General features: G+C 36.3%; 1 protein-coding gene across 1 annotated transcript in view; it reads left to right on the top strand.

Annotated features, from left to right (window-relative positions):
* The window catches only part of NDUFAF2 (NADH:ubiquinone oxidoreductase complex assembly factor 2), a 159,964-nt gene that overhangs the window by 95,755 nt on the left and 46,998 nt on the right, over nt 1-17,211 (top strand). The window contains exon 2 of the mRNA XM_032336169.1: nt 12,085-12,174. Within this exon, the coding sequence (XP_032192060.1) occupies nt 12,085-12,174 (90 nt within the window). The remainder of the gene's footprint in view (nt 1-12,084; nt 12,175-17,211) is intronic.

Genomic DNA, 17,211 nt, shown 5'->3' with positions numbered 1-17,211 from the left:
CAAAGTGGTTTTAAACTGGTTGTTAAAGGGAGTCAGGAGAAAATAAGAGAGGCAGTATGAATTTGATTATATGTGGATGATGTTGATACATCAGGTTTTGTAGCAGAAGAGGTGACTGTACTAGTCTACTTAAATTTCCGTGTAAAAATTAGATAGACTTGAAAACACCTTTTCTTGTCACCTTTTCTTTGAGCTTTAATTACTCAATTATAAAAATAGATTGTTGTGAGAATTAAAGAAAATATAAAGTGTCTAATAAGTGCCATATACATAATATGATAATAAATATGATTGTGTTCATCTCCTAAATAAGTCAGATGAAATTAATAAACTACATTAACATAATGTTATTGGTATTTTGCAAAATTAGACTAAAATAGATGACCTCTGGACCCTGGAGTCTTATAAAGAAGTAGCAAGAAGTAGGAAAAATGTTAAGCTTTATTATTTATTACTAAGAATAAAAAATGCTTAAGACTTTTTTTTTTTTAAGACTTTATTTATTTGACAGAGAGAGAGATCACAAGTAGGCAGAGAAGCAGGCAGAAATGGGGGGAAGCAGTCTCCCTGCCAAGCAGAGAGCCTGATGTGGGGCTCAGTCCCAGAACCCTGAGATCATGACCCGAGCTGAAGTCAGAGGCTTAACCCACTGAGCCACCCAGGTGTCCCAAGACTTTGGTTCTTTTGGCTCTTTTTTAGGTGAGTATCTTGATAGGCATTACCAAGTACACCCTTGAGTAGATGTAGTCTACGTTTGTGCACAATAGATTTGGACACACCTATCTTAAAGTAATATTTACCGTTTTGCAGATCTTCAGTATTTGTGACTATAGTTTTAATCTTTTTGAACATCAATGGAAAGTAAGGAATAAGCAGGGAAGAATAACAGGATAATACTCTTTATTGCAACATGCACAAGCAAAATGTGGCCATCCTTCCCATTTCATACTTCTACAGGCTTCTTTTGGTGAAGTCACAATTTATTAGCCTTGCTTTCTGCCAGTGAGCTGGAGTAGAGAACGTAGGTAAAATTTATGTTACCCAGTTTTATTAGTTATTAGCCAAGGCAAAGTTTTATTGTAGAGAAAATTAAAACTAATGACTAAAATAATGGGATACTATAAATAAATTGCTCTTACTAGAATTTCTTTCCTTTCCTTTGTGTCTTTTCATTGCTTGGGTTGGCCTTAGACTACCCCAAATTCTTCCTCCTCACTGAATCTTCTAGGTTTGAGGGGCTAAAGGAATTGTTGCCAATGCTTCTCCAGTAGGCCTGCCTCCTTGAGGACTTGTGAATCCAAAAGCTGTTTCTCCCTCTTTGCTATACAGACTTTTAATGTCTCCCTAAGAACTCTGTCAAGTGAGAAAATGATTTCTCACTGAACTCATCTTGTTTAAACATGGGAAGCGGGCCTTAAATCATGCTTTAGCTTTAAATTATAGCTCCACATATGAAGTTGGCCTTAGATTTCCTTGGACTGTGGAACTGCTGGGAAAATCCTGCATTGTCTTCCACCTGATTACTCAGGAGTTCTTAATAGATGGCTTGATGAACTCTGTGAAAGGTAAGGAGAAGCAAAATACATGATACCCTTTCTGCCATTCGCAAGACCTTGATTTTGTTTAGGGAACCAATACATGTGCTTGAATGCATTTCACAGTCTCAAAAGTGTGATACTTGGTCTGAATATGTGATTTTCATAGGGCTTGTTGGCTCCCAGAGTATGAGAAGGTTGCCTCCTGGGAAGGGGAGGGGGCAAATGTGAAGTAGTGTTGTGCACCCTTGTCTCAACTACAGAAGCTCTGCTTTGAGCAGTTTTATAAATTCAACCTCTATGGAAGATCTTTTAAAGAAGAGATTGAAAATTATTGACACCTCAACCTTTCACCAGCTGAGCCCAGTATTATACTCAGGATGTAGTTCACAAATACTAGAATAGTTCCTTTTAAGCAGATGAATATCACAATTCATTAGGTGATTATGTGATTTCTTTCTATATCAAAACAGATTTCTATTCATTAATGATAAGTAGTGCCTGATAGTAACTAAATTAAATAGATTAATGAGGAGTATTAGTAATTTCATGGATTAATAAATAAATGTATGTATTTTTAAAATTAAGGCTAATGCACCACAAAATGTACTCTATTTATTTTTACTAAATTATTCATATTTAAAACTGTCATATATTCTGTGAATTATGTAAGGGTAGCTAATAGAGCAGTCCTCGACTCTTTTATGATCTTTGGTAAAATGACCAAGTACCACTCCATTTCTATAAAACTCGTTGGATCTGGAAACCAATCAAATAATCAGCCATACCTTCTACATTTCAAATCTGAAAATAAAGTTTGAGCTAGGCCCAAGCTGTACAAGTGGCATAATTTTCTGATTCTTTAAATTCTTTTTGTTTATTCCTTCAGTTTCTCTCTTCACCTCTATATTGATAGCCCCAATTGCTCAGGACCCTTAAAGTGAAAATAAAAAACTTGATCATATTGGTTTATACTGAACTATGAGTGTGTGCTAATTTTGAGAGGGGAAAATATTATTCCTTTTTATATTAAGGATGTACCAGATTAGAATTTGCTTGCTTAAATAGTGATTGTCTCTAAAAATAAAATGAAGATTTTTCAGTCATAAATTTCCTCACTGTAAAATAGCTTTTTTAAGGAGCACCTGGATGGCTCAGTCAGTTCAGCCTCTGCCTTCAGCTCACATCATGATCTCTCAGTCCTGGCATTGAGTCCCGCATCTGGCTCTCTGCTCAGAGGGAAGTCTCCCTCTCCCTCTGCCCCCCTTCCCGCTCATACTCTCTTTGTCAAATAAACAAATAAAATCTTTTTTAAAAAATAGCCCTTTTAAAACTTGGAATTGCCATATGATATATCTTAAAGCCTCTTTAATTTAGCTAAAAAGATTTTTAGCAGCCCCTTTTGTTCCTTCCCTTTGTCTGCATATTTAAGACATTTTAACTCCTATGTCATAATTCAGACATAGTCTTAGGAGGATCACTGAATGTTAGTTTTCTTGTGTTATTTTGCTAAATGTTCAGATTCTCAATTATAAATATACTTTATACATTGGAGGTAATTTAGGCTTACAAAGAATTGTAGAATGTATTAGGTGAATAAAGTACTTTCAAAAACTGATTACTTGCAAGTCAGTCAAAATCTGAAATGGCTGCTTCTCTTTTATTTCTTCAGGCTGAACACATTATTACATGACTAAATAGTCAGAAATCTATCATTTGAAGTCTACTTTTTAATGTTTACCTACTTTTGGGGGGTGGAGGAGCAAGTGTAATTACAGCTGTCTTTTTTCTGAGGGTCGAAAATTCCTTGCCATTTGGAAAACAAATGATTTTTACACAAAAATGTTTGATTTCTGTAGTCATAGAAGGGAAGAAAATGCAGTAAAATACTAGCTATTTCTAGGACTCCCATGCTTGATTTAGGAATGCGTTCAGAAAACCTACTAAATTTTTTACTATAAATCTTCTTGGGTTAATATAATAGACTATTCAGTATATATTTGTTGGCTAAATAACATAACATTTTTAGAACTTTAAGTTTTTGTTTGCATATAAGATTACTATGAAATTTAAAAAATAACAAGAATTTATTGTCCAAGTGAAAACCACAGGCACGAATTTGCAATATGTTCATCTCTTTTTTTTTTTAATTATGATTTTCTTCACATGTACTTTCAGACTTAAGTTTTACAAATTGTATTTATGGGGGCGCCTGGGTGGCTCAGTGGGTTAAAGCCTCTGCCTTCAGCTCAGGTCATGATCCCAGGGTCCTGGGATTGAGCCCCACATTGGGCTCTCTGCTCAGCGGGGAGCCTGCTTCCTCCTCTCTCTCTGCCTGCCTCTCTGCCTACTTGTGATCTCTGTCTGTCAAATAAATAAAATCTTTTTAAAAAATTGTATTTATGGCTTTTAAAAAATTAATGAAGTCAGATTTAAAGAGTTAATTTTGGATTTTCTAAGATGGAAGCAGAGGTCCCTTTTAGGAAGCTAATAAGATTTAAGGTAATCCATTGAACTAGTTGGCTTTCTTAAAAATTCTGAAAGCTTATCTGGAAGGCCTCTTTAATTGCTTTAAAAAAAAAAGTATTACCTGCTGCGACCTCCTGAGATAGTCATCCATGCTCATATAAATATATGTAGAATATGTCAAATTATAGAATCATCACATTTTCAAGCAGAAATGCCTCCTTTGATCACTATGGGAAAATAATAGCTTATGATTATGAATAAAATATTAGTTTTTAATTGGATATCTGTATTGATACTGTATGCAAACTTTGTAAATGCTAATTTAAAAAATCTTAAATGGAAAAAAAAAATCTTAAATGGAAATGCTTAAGAGTAGAAGTCAATAAAAATAAGCTAATCATCCTATGCCTTTTTTGCCTTCTCTGTAAAAGATGCTTTGAAGACAAGAGATAATATATGGAAGATACATAAACACTGACTGGTATATAGCAGGCTCTTAATAAATGTTACATCTGAGTAACTTCAGATTCAGATGATCCTTTAAGTCATATGTGAAGATGGCTTTCAGTCTAAGAATTCTTAGTTTAGTACTCTTAATTAATGGTTTGTTTGTTTGTTTGTTTGTTTTTAAATTTACGATGCTCAGCATAACAAGGTTAAAAGTCCCCAAATATAACCAGTGGAGTGTGGTTCTTGGCTTTCATTAGCCCTCACTTCCATGTATTGGGCACCAACACTTCTAAGCCTACTTTCATATGCAAAATGCAGTCATGTCTATATCACCAGGCAAACTGATTTAGGATTATCACCTGGCTGCACTCATCACTGCCAGTGGGGTAAAGGTCCAGGCGTCAGTCAGACAGAAAGGGTCTTAACCTTGGCCATCCTACCACCATTTCTCCAAGCCAAGGGCTCCTGTCAGGATCAGTCTTGCTTATTTATAAGGGGATAGCTATCTCAGAGATGTGTCACCTCAGTCAACCCAACCTCTTTTTTCTACCCCAAAGCATTCATCTCCCCTCCCACTGTTCCACCACTGGGAAATACTGGGCTGGAAGTAGGCAGGTGGTTGGAAACATTACCAAGGATTTTGTGTGCTTATGGGTCACAACCAATATAAGCCTCCACTTTTGATTTGGTAATTATAGAAGAAAATCCCTCCTCTAGCATGATACATAACTTATGAGTTCTGAAGCTCCAAAGTTTAAAGATTAAAGGCTGCCCAAATATCTTCCCTGGATTAGGGAAGGAGCAGGGGCCTAGAGAAGAAGAGATGCCTGAGTCTGTGGTCTCATTCTTCAGGGCTGTTGGTGTTACCTGCCTGTCTGGTACCTGTCAAGGGTCTTACAGGGTCGCTGAGACCATAGGAAGGCAGTATTTATAGGTACCAAATTAGAAATTTTTTAATTCCTAATCCAACTGTCTTTTATTTATTTTTTTTAAAAGATTTTATTTATTTATTTGCCAGAGAGAGAGATCACAAGTAGGCAGAGAGGCAGGCCTCAGGCGGGGTGGGGGGGAAGCAGGCTCCCTGCTGAGCAGAGCGCTTGATGTGGGGCTTGATCCCAGGACTTGAGATCATGACCTGAGCTGAAGGCAGAGACTAAACCCTCTGAGCCACCCAGGCGCCCCCCAACTGTCTTTTAATATGTAAGCCTTATTTACCTTTCAAATGTGTAAGAACACTCTATATACAGAGGAAAGGGAAATTACCTCCAAATAAAACAAAAAATTCCCTTCCATTACTCTTACCAAAACTGGTCTTGTATCGTGATGGTTACAAAATGATGGTATTTCAGCTCTGACACTTTTTCTACATTTACTATTCAGTATTGTAATAAGCAAGAGCCCTTTTTATCTCCCCAGTTTATTTATCCCTCTATTTATTTCTATCTTTTAGCAGTTTGGATTTATGGATTCCTTTATTATTTTTTTTTTTCTCCCAGTGGCATATTTAGTTCTCAAACATTTTGGTCTCAGGATCTCTTTAAACTTTTCACAGCTATTGAAAGAGCTTTCTTTAGACAAATGCTGGCGAGGATGCAGAGAAAGGGGAACACTCCTACACTGTTGGTGGGAAAGCAAGCTGGTGCAGCCACTCTGGAAAACATCATGAAGGTTCCTCAAGAAGTTGAAAATAGAGCTACCTTATGACCCACCAGCAATCCCACTACTGGGTATTTATTTACTCTAACGATAACAATGTAGTGATCCGAAGGGAAACATGCACCCGAATGTTTATAGTAGCAATGTCCACAATAGCCAAAGTATGGAAAGAACCTAGATGTCCATCAACAGATGAATGGATAAAGAAGATGTGGTATATATATACAATGGAATACTATGCAGACTGAAAACTCCACTGTACATCCATGAAAAAATGGAAGTGAAAAAGATAACATTCTTTTTTTTTTTTAATTAACATACAATGTATTATTTGACCCAGGGGTACAGGTTTATGAATCATCAGCTTACACATTTCACAGCACTCACCATAGCACATACCCTCCCCAATGTCCATAACCCACCCACCCTACCCTCTACCCCCAGCAACCCTCAGTTTGTTTTGAGAGATTAAGAGTCTTTTTTGATTTGTCTCCCTCCCAATCCCATCTTGTTTCATTTTTTCCTTCCCTACCCCCCCACAACCCCCTGCCCTGCCCTTTCCTCATATCAGAGATATCATATGATAATTGTCTTTCTCTGATTGATCTGTTTCACTCATCATAATACCCTCTGGTCTATCCACATTGTTGCAAATAGCAAGACTTAATTTCTTTTGATGGCTGCATAGTATTCCATTGTATTTATATACCACAAGGGCAGATAACATTCTTGGTATTATTATTAAAATAGTGTTGGCCTCCCAGTCCCCTTAAAAGGGTCCTAGGCACCCCACAGAGTTCTCTCTAACAATCTGAGAATAGCTGGTCTGTAATGCCTTAATTATTTTGGTGCTCAGATTTATCCCAAATTTAATAAATTTCAACCCCTGTAACTGGCTCAAGTTCTTGTGACAAACCCCTCTTATTTTTTTAATTTTTTTGAGAATTCCCTTACTTTCTGGCACGGCAAGATGTTCCAGACTCATCTTGAACCCACTCTGCTCTAGGCTTAGAATTAGCCATTTGTCTAGCTGCGAATAGAACCAGAAAAAGACATGAGGTTTCTCCAGGAAAGACTGGTATTCATCAGCCATTTCCCATCCACAGAAGTTTCTTACTGGTTATGTTGGCTCCTGTTCCCTGTATCACCATGTGTGTTTCTGGGCCTGTCTCTGTAGAACAGTGTGGTTTTTCAAGTGTGGTCTGCAGGATGATACAAAAGATGCCCATTAGGTGATACAAAGATACCCATTAAAATTGTAAGATATAGGGGCGCCTGGGTGGCTCAGTGGGTTAAGCCTCTGCTTTCAGCTCTGCTTTAAATCCATGGTCATGATCTCTCTGCCTTCAGCTCAGGTCATGATCTCAGGGTCCTGGGATCAAGCCCCGCATCGGGCTCTCTGCTCAGCAGGGAGCCTGCTTCCTCCCTTCTCCCTCTGCCTGCCTCTCTGCCTACTTGTGATCTCTGTCTGTCCAATAAATAAATAAAGCCTTTAAAAAATAATAATAAAATTGTAAGATATATAACTGTATATGCTTAAGCAAAAAATACAACTACCGTGGACACTTGAACAGCATGGGTTTGAACTTTGCAGATCCACTTATACATGGGTTTTTTTCAATAAATAAATACAACGGGCACCTGGGTGGCTCAGTGGGTTAAAGCCTCTGCCTTCAGCTCCGGGTCGTGATCCCAGGGTCCTGGGATCGAGCCCTGCATTGGGCTCTCTGCTCAGCGGGGAGCCTGCTTCCTCCTCTCTCTCTCTCTTTCTCTGCCTGCTTGTGATCTCCGTCTGTCAAATAAATAAATAAAATCTTAAAAAATAATAATAATTAATAATAAATAAATAAATACAACACTATAGGTGTCTTTTTTCTTTATAATTTTCTTAGTAACATTTTCTTTTTTTGGCTCACCCTATTGTAAGAATACAATATAGAGTACATATAGCATACAAAATGTGAGTTAATTGACTGTTTACGTTATCACTAAGCCTTCTGATCAACAGTAAACCATTAATAGTTAAGTTTTTACAGTAAGCTATTAGTAGTTAGCCTGAAGTGTAAGTTGGATTTTCTTCTTCTTTTTTTTCTTTTTAAAATTTTTATTTTAATTCCAATAAAGTTAACTTTAGTTGGGTTTTCAACTGCATGGAGTGGTTGGTTGTGACTCTACCCCCCCATCTAACCCCCCATTGTTCAGAGGTCAAATGTAATTTTTTTTTTTTAAATGTAATTTAAGTCAAGCATTTCATGGTATTTTTTAGAGTAAAGTAAAAGTGAATTTTGAAAGGGGAAAAAAAGCAAGCCAAATTAAAGAAAAATATTGAGAATGTAATACTATAAAGTGTGACAAACCACAAAGCTGGATTGAATGAAAATTGAATGTCTGATGTTTAGGGCTCTCTGCTGTAGATCCTCTTGCCCTGTCTGTGTCCAGGGTTCCCATATCCTGTTCCAGAAGTAAAATTGATGAAATCTGTCTTTTACCTAAGCCTGTCATCTACCTAACACCTGGAGATCTCCCTTTTTTCCCCCCTATTGTTTTAACTAAGTAGGTTTTGTATTTTTCTAAACAGAGGAAAAGGAAATCTGTATCCTAGGGCAATTTGCTTTAAATCCATGGCAGTAGCTTTAAAGTAATTTTTTTAAAGATTTTTTAAATTTATTTATTCGACAGAGAGGTCACAAGTAGGCAGAGAGAAAGGAGGAAGCAGGCTCCCCACTGAGCAGAGAGCCCCATGCAGGGCTCAATCCCAGGACCCTGAGATCATGACCCGAGCTGAAGGCAGAGGCTTTAACCCACTGAGCCACCCAGGTGCCCCCCTAAAAATTTTTTTAAGTTTGTAAAATAATGTTGTTACTTCCGTAGTCTTTAAATCCCTATACCATTGACCATATCTACATGAATTCAGACTTTTTGTTTTGACTGTTTTAATTAAATCTAATGTTGTTTTACTGTTAAGTGAAAAAACTATGCATTGCTTTATATAATAAAACTCATTGGGTACACCAGTGTCAATTGTTTATTGTCATATTAAGACTTACTAAGCCTAGGGGCACCTGAGTGGCTCAGAGGGTTAAAGCCTCTGCCTTCGTTGGCTCAGGCCATGATCCCAGGGTCCTGGGATCGAGCCCCACATCAGGCTCTCTGCTCAGCAGGGAGCCTGCTCCCCCCACCACCACCACCTACCTCTCTGCCTACTTGTGATCTCTGTCTGTCAAATAAAGAAATAAAACCTTTAAAAAAAAAAAAGACTTGGTTGGGCCGCTGCCTTCGGCTCGGGTCGTGATCTCAGAGTCCTGGGATCAAGTCCTGCATCGGGCTCTCTGCTCGGCGGGGAGCCTGCTTCCTCCTCTCTCTCTGCCTGCCTCTCTGCCTACTTGTGATCTCTCTCTGTCAAATAAATAAATAAAATCTTTAAAAAAAAAAAAAAAGACTTGTTAAGCCTATATGTATCTTAGATTAATGTTTTTGTTATCAAAACAATGTTTAAATATAAATTAGACCCCAAATTTTTGACACCTGATCAGGTACTTAAAAATGCTCTATTTTGATAAGTAGGATCATCTTTGCAACAATTGTATGAAAACATATTAGTGTGAATAAGTGATCAGTTTGTGCATAATTTCTTACTCAGTGGGAGTAATAGATTTCATTTCCAGTTCTTAAAAATTATATAAGTAGGACTTATTACAAAGAATGGAGTAGTTTTAGAACAATTTATTTGGGGGGCAGGAACTTATATCTGATCATAAAAAAATTTATTTGGTAAACCAGTGGCCTTATTCCGTACATATACACTTTTTATACATCTTTGATGTCGTCTATTTGTAAACAAGATTTTTTCAGCAATTGTCAACGAATTAGTTAAACTAACTCATGTTTTACTCTGTCTTTTCATTTATACACAAAGAGGTATGATTTTTGATTTTTAAAAATCTTGGGAGACCTTAATTTAAGTTTATAAACCTAAGGGTAGGAATAAGATGTTAATTTTTGTGTCACAGACATTTAAATATAGCTGTAACATATATGCTTTTAGTGGTGCTCCTGGGACTGATAGATCTTTCTATCATCTTCCTCCATGCTCAATTTTTTGATGTGCATTTAAAAGCTTAGAGCACACACCTACTTTCAGAACCCATTTGTTAGGATTTTGTGTTTTAGAAGATAGTTTTCATTTCTGTACTTGTTATTGCTAAAAGAACATATATCTTGGTATTTAGATAAGAACTATATGAAAGCACAGATATTTTAATTCATCCAAACATTTGTAAAATTTTCATGTAGAAGTAGTTTAGTATATGCTAATTTTATGGTAACTTTTGTTACGATGATGAGTCTATATATGTGGATCTAAGTGGCATTTAGTAAAGACACACATACCTATTTTGAGCCTCTACTATGAGAATAATGCAGCTGTCATTGTTATAGGCTCCTTTTATCCTGACTCATCCCTACAACTTCGGGGCTTCATTACTAATACCTTGACCTACTATAAATTTATTTAAGATAAGGTAAGTAAAAGGTAACTCCTCTTTTTAAAACTTGGGGAATCTCTGTGTTAGGATTAAATCAGCTTGATTCAGTGAGTCTACAATGAAATGCAGAATTTCCTTAACCTCATACTTCAGAGGTATTACCCATTGATGGCTTGCACATGAAATCTCAACCTTACACTTATTATTACTAAGGCAAAGAAAATAACACCAGTCACTCACTCTTCTTAGGCTACCTTTTTTGGCTTCCTTTCTCTTGCATAGTCACCCCCAGGAATTTCCGTGGTTGGCAACTGAAGTTGCTAGTTGCTAGAATTTCAGTTGGTGTGGGAGAGAGATTTGCAACAAGATCATTTTGTTTAATTATGTCACTCAGTCTATTTAGCATGGTGTAAGGTTGGTCCAGGAGTAGGAAGAGTAGTATTTTGTAAGGCCCAATTTTCTGTCCATGACTGGTGTGATCATGGTTAAACCATGCTCCTCCTCTCATAGTTACTCACCACTGTCTTCCTTGTTTCATCTTGCATTCCCTGAACAGGCAGGCATCTTGCTAACTTTTGGGAAGTAGGAAGCTTACCTGATTTCCCTAGGCACACGGGCTCAATGACAAAGGAACACGTTTTGAAACCACCATTTTGACAAAGCTGCTTTGAAGGACATAATTGAGACTTTGTGGAAACAGAAGAAAATACCACATAGTTTTATATCTTTGATATAAACTTAAAATACATGCTAATCAAATTTTTATTATTGAGAAAATTAAGCCTATTGCATTCTCATCCCATCCCCAACCCATCTACATCTTTTTCTTTACTTCTACCTCTGCTCTCATGTTTCTACATTGCTACCATCCTGCACCAGTGTTGATTTCAAACCTGAAGTATGAAATCCGTAACTCACTAGCTTTTGCCCTCTTCCTTTAGATCCAGTGAGAGTTAGTTACTCAGATGGGTCGTAGAACCCAACCTATGATTTGGTTCCCTTGGGTTTGCTCATGTAATGTGGCAACAGGATCTTGTGATTCATTGCATACTTAGTAGAGGTCATGAATAGCAATTCCCTTGGGCAGTAGCAGCAGCCACTTGAACCTCTAATACACATACATACTCGCAGAATTTGAAGGACTTGAACACCATTGATTACTAAAATGGGGCTTTTGTTGTTGTTGTTGTTTAATTTTGGCCATTAGTGGCTGAAGATTAATTGGTTAGTCCTTTTTTTTCTTTAACACAGCATCTAGTTTTTTTCTACCAAAATTAATATTGTATACTATGGCAGGAAATTTAAAATTTCTGTATTAAGTTTAGAATTTGCTTTTTCTAATGTACCTAATTCTAATGGAATCTATTCTTTCTCCTGATAATTCTTTGACCATACGTGGAGGTGTGCAATATCCAAAGAGAAAATATTATTGTGGTAACTGCTGTATCATGAGTTTATTTAAAAATAAAATAATCACTTTTGTCTTATAGGACAAACTATTCGAGAGAAAAGAATTGTAGAAGCAGCAAATAAAAGAGAAGTAGACTATGAAGTTGGAGATATCCCAACAGAATGGGAGGGTAAGTTTGTGTTTTTAGTTGTATCTTCTGGAGGCAAATTGTTTATACAAAATTAGATAATTATTCTTCTTACAAAAATGTTGGTAAACTGAATCTATGAAAATTTTTTAATACTGCATTTCTTTGAAAGTTATGAAGGTGTCACACTATAGTACAGAAACACATGTTCAGTGAAAGGAACTTGTAAACATTAGCAGAGCTGGTACTGGTACTGGGGGGGGGAGTGAAGCTCCTACAATAGGGACTGAAGGAGGCACTTACTGTCAGGTCCTGACTTTGCACTTGCATGCCTCCAGAGTTTAAATATCATTTCTGGCACTCACACCCCATGAACTTGGGAAAATAAATTCATACTTCTCAATCTTAGTTTACTCTTTTTTTTTTTTTAAAGATTTTATTTATTTATTGGGCAGACAGAGATCACAAGTAGGCAGAGAGGCAGGCAGAGAGGAGGAAGCAGGCTTTCCACAGAGCAGAGAGCCAGATGTGAGGCTTGATCCCAGGACCCTGGGATCATGACCTGAGATGAAGGCAGAGGCTTGAACCCACTGAGCCACCCAGGCACCCCAATCTTAGTTTACTCCTATACAAATTGTGCATAATATTTGCTGTCACCATCTGGAATATTTGCTCAACTTTAAATGACCCTGGTAACTGACCCTCTGTTAAGACAAGGATGGACACTTGATCCCTATCAGGACTTTGGAATTAAGGTAAGAGTTCGAAGTGAGATAAAACAGTAGCAATCAGTCTTTCAGTATAGCTAGAACCATAACATATAATTGTGGGTAGTTATCCTCAATCAAGTAAGTTTTATTGCAGAAAAAGCCAGTCTACTAAGAGAAAAATGTAAACAGTCTGCAAAAAGAATATAGTGAGATGGAATACTTTGTAGGTTTCCAGGCAGTTTCCAGTTCTCTATTCCATTTCTTTCTAAATGAAGTTCAAATGCATATCTGCATTTGAGTGCTAGTACCACCCTATATCCTTGTAATAAATTTCCCTTTTCCTTACCAGTTCTTTGCCTTGCGCCTGTCACATACTAAGTACTCAGTAAATATGTAATGAGCACATAAAATCCATCATTTTTAAATAGATTTTAGAATGATCTTGTTAATTTTTACAAAAATGCCTCCTGGGATTTTTGGTGGGATTTTGTTGAACATATATATCCCTTTACAAGAACTGACATCTTAACAATAAGTATCTTCTGACCCCTGGACATTATATTTCTCTTAATTTAATTTAGGCCTTCTTAATTTCTTTTATTAAAGTTTGTAGTTTTCATCATACAGATTTGCACATCTTTTGTCAGAATTATTCTTAAGTATTTCATCTTTTTGATGCTATTGTATATGATAGTTTTTTCCAGTGTTAATTTTTGATTGTTACTATCATAAATGTGCCATAGGTATTTGTATATTATCTTGTAAGCTATGACTTTGTTAAGTTATTAATTATAGTAGCTTTTTTGTCAACTTCAGCAGATTAAAAAAAAAAATTTTTTTTTAAAGATTTTATTTATTTACTTGACAGACAGAGATCACAAGTAGGCAGAGAGGCAGGCAGAGAGAGAGGAGGAAGCAGGCTTCCCACAGAGCAGAGAGCCAGATGTGAGACTTGATCCCAGGACCCTGGGATCATGACCTGAGCTGAAGGCAGAGGCCTTAACCCACTGAGCCACCCAGGCGCCCCTAAAATTTTTTTTTTTAAACTTAGTTACTTAGAAGATCATATAGTCAATGAATAAAGGCATTTTCTTCTTTTCAACCTGGATGCCTTTAATTTTTTTTTTAATCTTATCTGTTTCCACTGACTAGAACTTCCAGTATACTATTGATCAGAAGAGATGTGAATGGACATTCTTGCATTGTTCCTGATGTATTACTCTTTTTATACATCATTGATTGGTTTATTTAAAATTTTGTTTAATATTTTTATTGAGGTATATTGGTTAGTAACTTCTTTTTCTTTTTTTTAATTTAATTTAATTTTATTTTATTCTTTCCATGTTCCAAGATTCATTCTTTATACACCACATCCAGTGCTCCATGCAATACATTTTCTTGTAATGTCTTTGCTTGGGTTTTGGGTCAGTGTAAGTTGATCTCATGAAATGAGCTTGGATATATTCTTTCTTCAATATCTTGTAAAACTTTATGTAGAGTTAAAATTATTTTTAGAAAATATCTGATAGACTTTACTACTGAAGCCATCTGGACCTGGAGTTTTCAACTACAAATTAAATTTATTAGATTTAGGACAATCAGGTTATCTATATCTTCTTGAGTGACCTTTGGTAGCATGTTTCTTTCAAAGAGTCTGTCCTTTTCATGTAAGTTTCCTTTTTTTTTTTTTTTTTTTTTCATAACATGGACCATAGTATTTCCTTATTATCATTTTATTATCTTTAGAATCTGAAGTGATGTCCTCTCTCTCATTATTAGTTTTTATGGCTGAATTGTGTTCCCCCAAAATCTATGTTGAAGTCTTTTTTTTTTTATTTTTTTTTTTTAAGATTTTATTTATTTATTTGACAGACAGAGATCACAAGTAGGCAGAGAGGCAGGCAGAACAAGGAAGGGAAGCAGGCTTCCCGCTGAGCAGAGAACCGAATGTGGGGCTCGATCCCAGGACCCTGAGATTATGACCTGAGCGGAAGGCAGAGGCTCAACCCACTGACCCACCCAGGCGCTCCTCTATCTTGAAGTCTTAACCCCAGCACCTCAGACTGTATTTGGAGATAGAGTCTTTAAAGAGGTAATCAAAGTAAACTAAGGTTATTAGGATGGGTCTTAATCGAATATGACAGGTGTCCTTATAAGAAGAGGAGATTAGGACATAGACATATACAGAGGGAAGAACTTGTGAAGACACCGGGGAAAGACAGCCATCTACAAGCTGAGGTGAGAAACCTTAGAAAAAGTGGACCTTGCCAACACCTTGATATTAGACTTCCACCTTCCAGAATTGTGAAAAAAAATAACCTTCTATTATTTAAGCCACTGAATGTTTGGTACTTACCTTTGTTATGGCAGCCTTAGTAAACTAATACATTAGTATTCAGGATTGTTTATGATTCAGTTTTATTTCCTATTGTCATTTAAAAGCTGTATCTCTACTGAGTGGCTATTTTTGGTATTACTGACTGCATCTTCAACATACCAAAATCTTTATGTGATGTTTCCGCTTCAGATAGATATAAGAACCTTACAAAGGTGCACTGCCATTTCTTCCTTCCAATATTTCTGTTATTGTAATATATTTTAGTTCTACTTGTTACAAACTGCACACTGCACTGTTATTGTTATTTAAATACTGAGCTAGGATTTACAGAGATATAAGCAATAACAAAAATATGACATATTTATTTATATTGTTACCATTTCTAATGCTTTTCATTCCTTTTTGTAGATCCATATTTCTATCTGTGATCATTTTCCTTAGGGTCTAATGGTTCCTTTAACTTTTCTTTAAATGTGAGTCTGCTAGAATTAAATTCTTTCAGCTTTGATATGTCTGAAACATATATATATATATATTTGGTGGGGTGGCAGAAGGAGAGGGAGAGAGAATCTTAAGCAGTCTCCATGCCCAGGTGGAGCCAAAAGAGGCCTCAATTTCCACAATTCTGAGATCCTGACCTGAGCTACAATCAAGAGTCAGATGCTTAACTGACTGAGCCACCCAGGTACCCCTGTCTGAAATATAAAAATATTCTTCTGTCTATAATATTGAATGTTGCTAGGGGTTTTTTCTTCTTTTCTTTTTCTTCTTTTCCTTATTTTTTTTTTTTTGGATAGTTTTTTTTTTCTTTTCATAGTTTAAAGTTATATGGTTTCTCTCGAGAATCTATTATCATAATTTATCCTTTTGTATGTAATGTATATTTTTTTTCTTGTGGCTGTTTTAAAGTTTTTCCTTTTTTAACTGGTTTTCAGAAATTCAATCATGATGTACCATTATATAGTCTCTTGTGCTTGAAGTTTCATGAACTTCTTAGACCTATGGGTTTGTAGTTTCAAGTCAATTTTAGAAATATTTTGCCCATTATTTCTTCAGATACTTTTCTTTGAGTCCATTTCTGTCCTTCCCTTTGGGGACTCCATTTGCAATTTTAGGCTATTTGAAGTTGTCTCATAGTTCACAAACTCTGTTTATTTGTGGAGGTTTATTTTCTTTGAGTTTCATTCTGTATGGTTTCTCTTGCTGTATCTTCAAGTTCACTAATGTTTTCTCTTATAGTGTCAAATTCCTACCAGTCCATCCAAGGTATACCTCATTTCAGACATTGTAGCTTTCATCTGAACAAGTTTAATGAGTCTGTTTTATATCTTCCATGTCTCTACCTAACCTGTTCAATCTGTTCTCTAGTTTTTTGAACATATGGAGTACAGTTATAACTGTTTTAATGTTCTTATCTGCTAATTCTACCATCTGTGTCTGTTTTTAGTTGGTTTTGGTTAGTTGATTTTTTTTCCTCCTCAATATGGGAAGTATTTTCCAGCTTCTTTGTTGGCTTCGCAATTTCTGATTGGATGTCAGACATTTAAAATTTTTTCCAGTTGGATACTGGATATTTATATATTCCTATCTATATTGTTGAGCTTTGTTCTGAGACACAGTAAAGTTACTTGGAAACAGTTTGATCCTTTCAGGGATTGCTTTTAAGATTCATTAGTTCAGACTGAAACAGAGTTTAATCTAGAACTAATAATTCTGCTCTGCTGATGTAAGTCATTGCTGAGCGCTCTCCTCTGCCCCGTCAGTTGTGAGGTTTTCTACTCTGGGTGGTGGAAATTAACATTACTCATAACCCTGTGTAAAATGTGAGGACTGGTCCTCTGATCGTTTCTGGTGGTTCTTTTCCTGGTCTTAAGAGTTTCTTATTCACATGAAGTCATGAGTGCTCTGCTAAATACTTGATAATAGCGTCCTGCCAATCTCCACAGTTTTCTCTCCATGTAGCTGTGTCATGTATGATAGTCTGTCCTGTGAATTTTAGTTACCTTGGTCTCTCTAGACTCCCAGCTCCAT

The sequence above is a fragment of the Mustela erminea genome, chromosome 3 (genome assembly GCF_009829155.1).
Source record: "Mustela erminea isolate mMusErm1 chromosome 3, mMusErm1.Pri, whole genome shotgun sequence".
NCBI classification, from domain to species: Eukaryota; Metazoa; Chordata; class Mammalia; order Carnivora; family Mustelidae; genus Mustela; species Mustela erminea.
The sequence above is the reverse complement of the archived record's forward strand: the minus strand, read 5'-3'. Positions and strand labels throughout refer to the sequence as shown.